Below are 12,050 nucleotides of genomic sequence, written 5' to 3'. Positions count from 1 at the left end.
GCTAAATCACCAAGGCCTTAACCACTGACTGCTCCTTGCCTGCTCAGCAAATCAAACAGGATTCTTTGGAATGTTAAGCCAAGGTTTTCTTTAGTAGCGGCAGCTTGAATGAACTATAGCTCACGGTTCTCCTGCCACTCTCCAATAATGAAACCCTTCAATGGCTCTGCTCCTGCAATAAAGACCAAAACCTTTAAGCATGGGATACAAGTAAAGTGAAGTCGCTCAGTCGTGTCCAACTCTTTGCGACCTCGTGGACTGTAGCCTATCAGGCTCCTCCGTCCATGGCATTTTCCAAGCAAGAGTGCTGGAGTGGATTGCCTTTTCCATCTCCAGGGGACTTTCCCGACCCAGGAATCGAAACCTGGATCTCCCGCATTGCAGGCAGACGCTTTACCGTGGGAGCCATCTGGGAAGCCCAGCACAAAATGGATCTCTTTCACCAAGGCCTGTGCCTTTCCTCAAGGAAGCAATCTCTGATCTTCTGACCAGATCAACTCTCTTCACAATTATGAATGAATGAAACACTGTGTCTTTCGGTATAAGTAACAGATAATCTCAACTCAGGTTGCCTTATACAACAGGGAAATTTACTTCACACAGACAAGAGGGAAATTTATTTCACACGAGAAGTCCAAAAGCAGTAGGGGCTGGACTCAGGAACTCTGCTCTCTTCTCGGCTCTGTCCTCTCCCCAGCACCAGCTTCATGTTCAGACTGAGGCAACACAGTCTGAACATTCAGACTCCAGGCACCACATTCAGCCAGGACCATGCTCAGAAGAAAAGGACTATCTTTCCTAGCGTTGTCATTTTAAGACTGAGACGGTTTCCAGAACCTCCTGGTAGAACAGAACTAGGTCTCATGCTTATCCCCACAGCAGTCACCAACAGTGAGCAGGACCAGCATGACCAGCTGACACAGACCAGGACGAACCCCTGTACCGGGACAGAGTCATGCAGATGGGGAGGGTATCTGAACAAAGCCCCAGATCCCTTACAAAGGGAAAAAAAGACAGGGGCAGCTAGTTACCAGTCTGAGAGATATGCCGGTTGTCACCAAGAAGACACCGCCACTGGCCTCGTCCACCTGTGTCTATAACACCAGTGCCAACAGCCTGGAGGGGAGGCCACAGGGCAGAAGAGAAGAGGTGCAGGCCTTTAGATCAGTAGGTGCGGACTTGTCTCAAGACTTCTGCCTAACAGTTACAAGGCCATGAGCATTCCCCCAGACCTCAGTTTACTCATAAAATGAAAACTACATGCTTAACCTAATGTGTAGGGTTGCTGTGAAGCCCAGACAAAACGGCTGATGTGAAAAAAAAAGGCTTTGTAAAAGCAATGACTGTAACTAAAACTCATAGAAAAAGTAACAAGCCACCAAGAAAAATTCTGAGGTGGGGAGGGTGTGGGGAGGCTAATTCTGGCCAAACTGAAGCAGGTATAATCTACTAATGGACATATGCTTTAAAAATTACATTTCTATTGATTTTCTTGTGACCTGGGTGGAGGTTTTCCAACGTGACCTACTGATTTTCTGTAAGAGTTGAGATAGAATAGAATAACTCTACCGAGAATGTCAGGGGTCTGCAGAAAACCAGCTCAGGGTACTCTTCTCAGCTTTTTCTTTGATTTCTTCTCCTCAAGCATGCATGGCAATCATATTCTCACTGCTTTCTAAATCGAAAGGCAGGGTGGTGGTGTTTCACAAGTCAGAAAAGGCTGGGAAAATGTGTTTTCAGTCAGAAGAGGGGACTGATTTGAGTGCACCGTAGAAGCCAGAGGTCGCCCACGAGAAAGCTCAGCCCAGCTCACGTGAAGGCGTGTGAGTCGTGATGCCTATAGATAGCAAGTACAGAGGCATCTAAGGCCTCCCTGCTCATGCTATTTTTATCAGGCAGTGTAGGCATGGAGTCACCTAACACAGCTTGTGTTCTACACCTAATTTCCTGTCTGCCCTCCCCACCTCTGACTTCATTCATCTGTCTCCACTCACAGTGGCGTAGAGATGGGCAAGCAAGCCCCAGAGTCTCAAACCCATCTAAAGAGTAAAACATGTGTTCGTCTATGCCAACCACATTTTTTTCTCATTAGATACAACACCATTTGGGCAGTAAAGTTAGAAGACCAGCAGTGCCTAGCACCACAATTCTGGAAGATGAAAGAGTGATATTCTGGGCTTACTTTGATGTCGAGGAACTTATAATTCCTCATGGTGAGGACGCCTTTCTGAGACTTGAAAAAATCAACAACACATGATTTTTCACTCCAGTCCAGGCAAAAGAACAAGGTAACAGTGTGAGAGCAAAGACATTCTAGGGAAGTACCATGCAGGGAAACAGTGTGGACAGTTTCAGAGGTACCTCTATGCCCACATGGCCATACAAATGCAGAAGACACTCCCAAGACACATGCTTCCTAGGAGCAGGTGTGTCTAATAAGACTGACAATGAAGAATAGCTTCCCTGGTGACTGAGGGGTAGAGAATCCACCTGAAATGTGGGAGACTTGGATTCGGTCCCTGATTCAGGAAGATGCCACATGCTGCAGAGTAACTGAGCCAAGGTACCACAACTTCGGACCCTGGGCTCTGGAGCCCACGTGCTGCAGCTACTGCAGCCTGCACACCGCAACTCCAGAGTAGTCCCCACTCACTACAACCAGAGAAAACCCACACGCAGCAACGAAGACCCCACACAGCCAAAAATGAATTCTTTAAAAAGAGAATATTTTCCATCTAAATTATGTGTGTGTGAAAGAATTCTGTAAACCATAAAGCTGCCACATTTCACACAAGTGCAGTGTCTGGAGCTCACCTACTCCATAGAACATATTGCCATCTGTGGTCCTGCCTCTTCAAAACTCTCCCCTCTTAAGCAGCGTGGTACCCTGGGAAGGACATCAGTGAAAACATTGGTGCAACTGGAAAGAAGTCTAGAGCTTAAGTTAATGACAATGCACTTGCACTGATGTTAACTTCTTCGTTTTGGCAAATGTTCTACAGTTCTATAGGATAGTAACATCAGAGGAAGCTGGGTGAAGAGCCTGAGGAACTCTGTACAAAGTATCTTTGTACCTTTTCTGTAAATCCAAGGTTAAAAGCTTATTTTAAAGTTTAAAACACCTGACTGCTTTATTAAAAGAAAGAAAGAAAAGGACTCCACAGGTAAAGACTTTCTAAGCAAATGATCAAAGCAGAAACTATGGAAAATAGATTTGACTACAAAGACAATTTGAACTTTTATACATAAAATGTACTATGAACAGAGTTGGAACTGAAATGCAACCAAGAAAGGAAATCATTGATACACAAGAAAAGGGATACATATACAGAACACAGTAAATTTTTTTTAATTAAAAGAAAGAAAAGGCCACATGCCTAAGTGCTCCATCTGCTCCAACTGCTTTCACACAACTCAGATCCATATGTCCAAACTCGAATCTGGGCTCCTTAAACCACATGTTTTCCCCATTCCACCCACCACCTCTGACCACCCCACCTCCCACATCTGGGGGCTCTGCTGTAGAAAGCAGAACTTCAGTGCAGCCTTCCCCATAAGCACTGAACTCTGTTTAACTTCTTAGACCACTCCCAACCAAAGTGCCCTTCTAGAATCCACAACTCTTTTCTTCTATGAGCCCAATATGTTAAGGTTACCTACTTGGTGCCCTTAATAGTGAAAACAGGTCCAACCACAATGAGAAGAGGGAATCCTGAGAGAAGACTAAGCTGTGCAAAGACCTCCACAGGTCAAAACCAGATTCAAATTTCAGCACCAGCCAATCAGAAAAAAAGGAATCAGAAAAGCATTCACCACAGGTGGGCAGTCACTTCCCACCGGGAGCCCCATTTACCTGGACTTCTAGAAAGACTCACATATTCAAAGAAAAGCATCTTTTTAAAAATAAAATATTACAACAACTCAGCAGTTTACATTAGAACCAACCTATCTTAGTAATCTTTGGGTGGGTGCTATTTTTGTGCTTTTAAATTTAGAGAAGGGGACTAGAGCATTTGAAGAAAGAATATATTTCTTTCAAGATGTCCCCAGGACTCCCCTGGTGGTCCAGTAGTTACGAATCCACCTGCCAGTGCAGGGGACACAGGTTTGATCCCTGGTCGGGGAAGATCCCACATGCCGCAGGGTTCTAAGCCCATGAGCCACAACTACTAGAGCCCACATGCCCTAGAGCCCATGCTCAGCAACAGGAGAAGCCACTGCAATGAGAGGCCCTTGAACTGCAATGAAGACTGAGGACTGGCAAAAGTCAATCAGTAAGCAAATTCTTTTAAAAAAGATGTCCTCACATATGCATAGTTAATATTATGTCAGAGTTAGAATCATATTAAGAATTAATTTAAGTCATATTATCATATTAAAATTAAGCAAAAAGAACACTGAAGTTTCACACATAAAGCAGTATAGAGGTCAAGAAACAAAATACTTTTCTTATAACAGTGTGACCATGATTAAGACCACTAGATAAAAATTCAGGAGCTGCTTTCCACAGCTGCTGCTAAGATGCTCCATCCTTTGGAGGGAGCTCAGGCTGCGCTGGGGTGAAGCCCTCACTTCAGCCGGTGAGCAGCACCTCACCCAGCAGCCCCCTCAATACTCGCCCACACCATGGCCTCCGTCTTGGAGCTTGCCTGCATCTACTCGGCCCTCATCCTGCACAACAAAGAGGTGATGGTCATGGAGGGCAAGATCAATGCCCTCATTAAAGCAGCCGGTGTAAACACTGGGCCTTCCTGGCCAGGCCTGTTTGCGGAGGCTTTGGCTAGTGTCAACACTGGAGACCTCACTCGCAAGGCGGAGGCTAGTGGGCCTGAACCAGCAGCTGGTGCTCCACCAGAGGGAGGTCCTGCCCCCTCCACCCCTGCTGCCCCGGGTGAGAACAAGCAAGCAGAAGCCCAGAAAAGAATCTGAAGAGTCTGACCATGACATGGGTTCTGGTCTTTTTGACTAAACCTCTTTAGGAACACATATAATAAAAGGCTGAGTTCTTTGCAAAAAAAAAAAAAAAGAATTAGCTAAAAGTCTGCATCCCAGTTGATTATATTCTCCAATATAATTATATATTGATATATAACCTTCTGCAGATTTTCTGTTGCCCTACTTACCTAGAATTTCCTATGCTATGAGATGGTTCACTTCTCAAAATAACACTAAGTACTTAAGACAGTGCTTAAGGCGAGGTAGATACAAAGAGAGGAGAAGAATTAAACTCAACCTTAACTTCTGGAAGCTCATTCATGATCTAATCTATGAATGAGTCCAAGCCCCTCAGGCACGCCTCCTTCCTCAGACATTTCACCTTGGGTCCATGTTACTGCTCATCACCACCAAAGGAGGTTCAACTCAAACCAAATGTGCTAGTCATTTATCATCGAGTAAAAGGACTGATGATAACTGCCCAGAATTAAAAGGATGAAAAAACTGGCTTAAATTGACCTCCAGTGATTGTTGGTACCATTCGTGACAGTGCTTACCTCCCCTCCACAAAGTTCCAGCTGTCTTGCATACACCAGAGAAACAGCTCTGTTCCCCAAAGCCAAGCATGTGCATCTTTCTGTGTCTCGCAAAAGAGAAAAACTTCACCATCTGAACACAGGAGAAGGACAGCCAAGGAGTCTCCATTTCTATGACCATTAATCAGTGGAGACCACCATCATTTGCAAATCACAGACAGCAAAGAAAGGGAAAGGAATGGGGTATCCCAGACTCTCAGAATTAAGAACAATACACCATTTCTGAACCATGGGTCACTCCTGAGGCTTCTCTACTTATTACAATAAGTTTATAACCTAAATTCATAGAAAGCTGATTCCAAAGCACCTCATAAACATTACTGTTTCTATGCATACTTCTGTAAAGAAAAGCATTTTTAGCCTAGGAGGGACCTACAATGGAGGGTACTTAAGGTTTCTCTATCCCTTTGCTTGCACATCAATACATATAAGATACAAGTCCTATTCACTTTGTGCTTGCATGCTAAGTCACTTCAGTTGTGTCCAACTCATCATGACCCTATGGGCTGCAGCCCACTAGGCTCCTCTGTCCATGAGATTCTCCAAGCAAGAACACTGGAGTGGGCCGCCACTTCCTCCTCCGGGGGATCTTCCCGACCCAGGGAGCGAACCTGCGTCTCTTACATCTCCTGCACTGGCTGGTGGATTCTTTACCACTAGCGCCACCTGGGAAGCCCCCTATTTACTATACTGTATCACAAAATTTTTCAAAACAACATTAATGAGTTGATCAAAAACCTAAAGAATTATATTCCATACAGCACTGTGATCACGCAGCTTGTTAATCATCCAGAAAAGGTTCAGTACTGATGAGTTAAAATTGAAGGTTGACATAATTAGATAAAATTGAATTATGGCAATAATTTGTGGACTTCATATATTAGCACTTTGCCCTCCACTTATAACAGAGATCTGGGCTGTCATGGCTGTTTAAGAATGGTCAGGAGGAGGGAGATGCAAAATCAAGCACAACCAGGATGCTATGAATTCAAAAAGGTTGGGAACTGATGCTCAAGTAAGCCACAGTGGATAGATTCTGGGCAGCACCCCAATCCGACACAACTTAATTTATTCCCAAATCCCTCAGAATCACCGTTGGGTGAGGAATCAAAGCAATGTGTATGCCACTTACACACTCACTCCATCAAAGTATTAAAAATTATTACTATTGGAATAAGCAAACTGTGAGCTATCTTTTACTAAGAGTTGCTGTGTTTTATTCCAAACATTTCAAATATTACAGAATTTCATCATTCAGATATCAGAAAATTCTAAAAAGTTAACCTCCTACACAGGAAGCACAGACTGGGTTGCTCATTTCATGGGCCATGGGTTTCTCATTTCTCATTGCCATCTTTACGGCATGCACAAAAATGAAAAGGATTCAAACTATTGGTAGGCACTGGAAAACGTGACCTGAGTTAAGCCACATTCACCCACCTACCCGTCCCATGATCCACCTCCTTAAACTCCTTTCTTTCAGGTAAGTTAATTCCAGGTACAACTTTTTTTAAGGCATTCTTATATATGACAGATGTTAATTTTCAGATGTTAAGACAGACACAAATTTTCTGATGTTTTAACATTTACATACAGTAACTAAAATGTCAGCTGAAATGTCAGCTCTAGGTGTGCAGGCTTTTCATCCACAGCATTAGCCTAACTTCTTATCATGCATGTTCTGATATTCTATCCGCTGGAGCTGAATTTGCCCATCCAGCTAAGAGGCTGTCTGAAGCTTAAGAAACTAATTTATGGGTGAAGATGAGCCTGTATATTCTTAGCATAAGGTACCATCACTACTGATCAACTTCTCAGGAATATTAAATTAAAACTATTCCAGTACTAACCAGCATGTCCTCATGGAGAGGACCTCATGGAGGGCCTCTGACAACACTATTTTGTCACGGCTATCACTGACAGTGCCATGTGTTTCCCCAGGACAGTATCATATACTCTCAAAAGCCAAAGATGAAGGAAAGCTAAGTATGGGGACAACAACACAGTACTCAAAGTATGTTCTACATAAGACCCTTGATTTCTCTTGACAGAGGCTAAAAATTAACACACACACATCATGTGTAACTGCCTCGGAAGTCTAAACTAATCTTCCCTTTATTGTTTGCAAGAAACTGGTCAAAGAAACATTCAATTTGGATGAAAAAATTCTGAACCCAGTGACATTTGTCTATATCTAAGCAGAATTTGAAAACACTGAGCAACACTTTTAGAAGGCAGATACCAAAGAGCCTGTAGAATTGAGTGTCCCAACTAGTAAAAAGCTTGGGATCAACAGCTGAGACTTAAATGGAAAGGCTGAGGCTGTCATAAAAATTATTTCTGAAAAAGGCCAACTTCTTAGTCTTAATCAAACATGAACAGATCTCATACAACCAAAACTTTAACCCAGGATCTCTACCATGCCCATTCCAAACAGGGAGGAAATGTCCAAGTATTAAGACTACCAAAAGAGAAATAGCATAAATAACTGTAACAACATAATAACTTCTATTATGCATTTCCAAATCTTTTCACATCCATTAAGGTCTAAATTAAGTCTTTAATTTTTAAAAAGTGAGAACTTGTGAATCTTAAACTGTAGTGTGTGTTATCTTTCTCAAAGCTCTTTCCATGTTGACTGTAACTGTGCTTTTGATTAAAAATACTAACAGTGAGAAAGATGTTCAAGTAAGGCTATATTATCTGCACAGACCTCTGCACACCTACAAAATAATTTTCTACACTCTACAACCTACTATTCCATTACTATTGGAGGTTTTCGATAAACACTACTTTTCCATTCTATTCTAAAAATACTCTTTCTCTGAAAGGTGGGTATCCTTGTCACCACACAAATGCAAAGACTTCTATTTCTGCTTGTTGATATCAGAGAAATACACCTGACCTTGAATTAACCACATTTAAAGGGAAAACAGCATAATTTTTTAAATCCAATAATCCAAAATTTTAATTTTGACCTATTATTTTCTATGAAAGACAGAAATCAAATAGTTGATTCACTTGTTCTAACATGACAAAAACAAAAGCTAAAAGGAAAAGAATGACCAAGTTTATCAGAGTTTGTAGTCTTTTATGCAGACGTAATTAATTCAATGTTTCTGATCAAAGAATGTATTTAATTTTACCTGAATGTGTGGTGGTGGTTTAGTCACTAAGTCGTGCCAGACTCTTGTAGCCCCATGGACTGTAGCCTGCTAGGCTCCTCTGTCCATAGGATTTCCCAGGCAAGCATAATGGAGTGAGCTGCCATTTCCTTCTGTAGGGGATCGAACCTGAGTCTCTTGTGTCTCCTGCATTGGCAGGCAGGTTCTTTACCACTAGTGACACCTGGGAAGCTCCACTTGAATGTGAAGCAGGTGTCTATCTCCTTGTCTTCCTGGAATCATCCCTTTCTTTAATAAAAAAGCACCCCAACTTACCTTTGATTCAGTTAAGTCTCTCAGTCCTGTCCGATTCTTTGCAACCCCATGGAATGTGGCATGCCTGACTTCCCTGTCCATCATCAACCCCTTGATTTTGCCCAGACTCATGTCCATCCAGTCGGTGATGCCATCCAACCATCTCATCCTCTGTCGTCCCCTTCTCCTCCCACCTCCAATCTTTCCCAGCATCAGGTCTTTACCAATGACTCAGTTCTTCGCATCAGGCAGCCAAAATATTGGAGTTTCAGCTTCAGCATCAGTCCTTCCAATGAATATTCAGGACTTTTTTCCTTTAGGATTGACTGGATTGATCTCCCTGCAGTCCAAGGGACTCTCAAAAGACTTCTCCAACACCACAGTGCAAAAGCATCAATTCTTTGGCACTCAGCTTTCTTCACAGTCCAACTCTCACATCCATACATGACTACTGGAAAAACCACAGCTTTATCTATACAGACCTTTGTGGGCAAAGTGATGTCTCTGCTTGTTAATACGCTGTCTAGGTTTGTCATAGCTTTCCTTCCCGGGAGCAAACATCTTTCAATTTCATGGCTGCAGTCACCATCTGCAGTGATTCTGGAGCCCAAGAAAATAAACTCTGTCACTGCTTCCATTGTTTCCCCATCTATTTGCAATGAAATGATGGGACCAGATGCCATGATCTTAGTTTTTTGAATGTTGAGTTTTAAGCCAGCTTTTTCACTCTCCTCTTTCACTTTCATCAAGAAGCTTTCCTACCTTGTTGATTCCTGGACTCTAAAAACAAGTTCCATCTTTGTGGTGCTGTCAACTTTGAGCAACTGACACATTACCTAACAAGGACGATCATATTCTCTCTCCAGGAAAATGAAATCTTATGACACAAGAATGAAGTCAGTGGGTGCTATCTTCTAGACCATGGCACCCGAAACAGATTGCTCACTAAGCGGTCCCTGGAGCCTAGATTCTTGTAGGTATGATTCTTGGCCTCCAAAGCCTAGCTGTCCAGCATTTTCTATGCCTACAGTTCTGTAGCCTCCCTTTTTCACTCAATTATTTATAATGGGCATCTTTCCAGACTGGTTAATACAGACTTATATCATTATTTTCAATGCATGCAAAGTACTCTAATCAGTTCTTTACTCAGATTACTTACGAAATAACTGCACACAGTAAACAGTTCTTACTATATACATATCTTTGTTAACTTTTCCTATTATTTTTCAGGATAAATTCCCAAATATAGAATTGCTGAGTTAAATGCGAATTTTATGTTCTGATACATAACAGTTACTATTGTGGACTTCCCCTGTGGCTCAGATGGTAAAGACTGCCTACAATGCAGGGGACCCAGGTTCGATCCCTGGGTCAGGAAGATCCCCTGGGGAAGTGCATGGCTACCCATTCTAGTATTCCTGCCTGGAGAATTCCATGGACAGAAGAGCCTGGCGGGCTGCAGTCCATGGGATCACAAAGAGTAGGACATGACTGAGTGACTAACACTCTACACTCTAAGTAGCTATTTAGAATGAGTGCATCAGTTTATAAATCTACATATAAATCTGACCAAGAGTACACACTTCCTTCATCTTCACCAGCACTGAGAACTACTATCATCTTTACTCCCATTCCAAACTGGGAAATGCCCAAATATTAAGACTACCTACCAAGAGGAGGCAAACCAGAAGTAATCATAATAATATAATACCTTATATTAAGCTTTACCAAATTGTTTCACATCCATTAAGGTCTAAATTGAGTCTAAATTATATTGCCAACACAATCATTGAAAAATGGTGTCTTAGTTGGCTCAGATTGCCATTAAAAAATACCACAGTCTGAGGTGGCTTAAACAACAGAAACTTATTTCTCACAATTCTGGAGGCTGAAAACTCTAAGATGAAGATGCCAAGGTAAATTTCATTTGAGACTCCTCTTGGCTTCTAAGTGGCTGCCATCCGGCTATAGGCGCAAATGACCCCTTCTTTGCACATGGTGGGGGTGGGGAGGAAGTGTTGCAGAAAGGGTTAGTGAGCTCTCTGGGTGTCTGTCTCTTCTTATAAGGGTACTAATCCCATCATGAGGGCTCCATCCTAACCCTAATTACCTCCCAAAGGCCCCATCTCCAAATACCAGCACACTGGGGGACAGGGTTTCAACATAAGAATTTGAGGGAGAAACATTTGGTTTATTACAAATGGTATCTATTTTTGCTTTTTTTTTTTTTTTTGGCTGCAGTGTGTGGAATATGGGATCTCAGTTCCCCAACCAGAGATCGAGCCTGTGCCCCCTGTATTGGGAGTGCCAGGAAAGTCCCTTATTTTTGCTTTTAATTTCTTTAATTACTAGTAAAATTGAACATTTTAATATATTTATTGGTCATTTACTTTCCCTTCCCTTGGAACAGGAAGAGTACAGGATAAGCCTGGAACATTTCATCACACCAGAAAGCAAGAAAGCTACTACAAGCCACTGGAGGTGTGTCGTAAGGACTCGGAGCCAAACTGAATATGTCTATCTGACTAGAGATACGGCAATTTGAGTATCAAAAGGACAGTAATTGAAATGAACTCAAACACATCATATACGTTAAAACAGAGAAGTTCATAAAGATCTTTAGAAAAAGAAGAAAAAAAAGAACAGAACCCTCCTCCATCCCCACTGGAGAATGTCAGGGAACCAACACATGATTTTAAAAAGTGGTATGCTAAGGCGCTTCAGTCATGTCCAACTCTTTGGGACCCCGTGGACTGTAGCCTGCCAGGCTCCTCTGTCCATGGGATTCTCCAGGCAAGAATACTTTAGTGGGCTGTCATGCCCTCCTCTAGAGAAACTTCTCAACCCAGGGATGGAACCCGGGTCTCTTATGTCTTCTGCATTGGCAGGCAGGTTCTTTACCACTAACGCCACCTGGGAAGCCCTAGAAAGTGGTAAATAAAGGGAAATAAATCTTCCTATACTTCCCTGGTGGCTCAGAGGTTAAAGCGTCTGCCTCTAATGCGGGAGACCTGGGTTCAATCCCTGGGTCAGGAAGATCCTCTGGAGAAGGAAATGGCAACCCACTCCAGTACTCTTGCCTGGAGAATTCCATGGATGG

The 12,050-nt window shown here is 42.6% G+C and overlaps 1 protein-coding gene across 1 annotated transcript; it reads left to right on the top strand.

Annotated features, from left to right (window-relative positions):
* The first annotated feature begins 4,626 nt into the window (after positions 1–4,626).
* Positions 4,627–4,929, top strand: LOC128053225 (60S acidic ribosomal protein P1-like). Its single transcript, XM_052645692.1, has one exon. The coding sequence runs from the start codon at positions 4,627–4,629 to the stop codon at positions 4,927–4,929; it is 303 nt and encodes a 100-aa protein (XP_052501652.1).
* Positions 4,930–12,050: the final 7,121 nt, after the last annotated feature.

The sequence above is a fragment of the Budorcas taxicolor genome, chromosome 9 (assembly GCF_023091745.1).
Source record: "Budorcas taxicolor isolate Tak-1 chromosome 9, Takin1.1, whole genome shotgun sequence".
Taxonomy (NCBI): Eukaryota; Metazoa; Chordata; class Mammalia; order Artiodactyla; family Bovidae; genus Budorcas; species Budorcas taxicolor.
The sequence above is the reverse complement of the archived record's forward strand: the minus strand, read 5'-3'. Positions and strand labels throughout refer to the sequence as shown.

Bases quoted from the DNA above. Each gene is read 5' to 3' on its own strand.
- LOC128053225 (XM_052645692.1), top strand. From the start codon at position 4,627: ATGGCCTCCGTCTTGGAGCTTGCCTGCATCTACTCGGCCCTCATCCTG.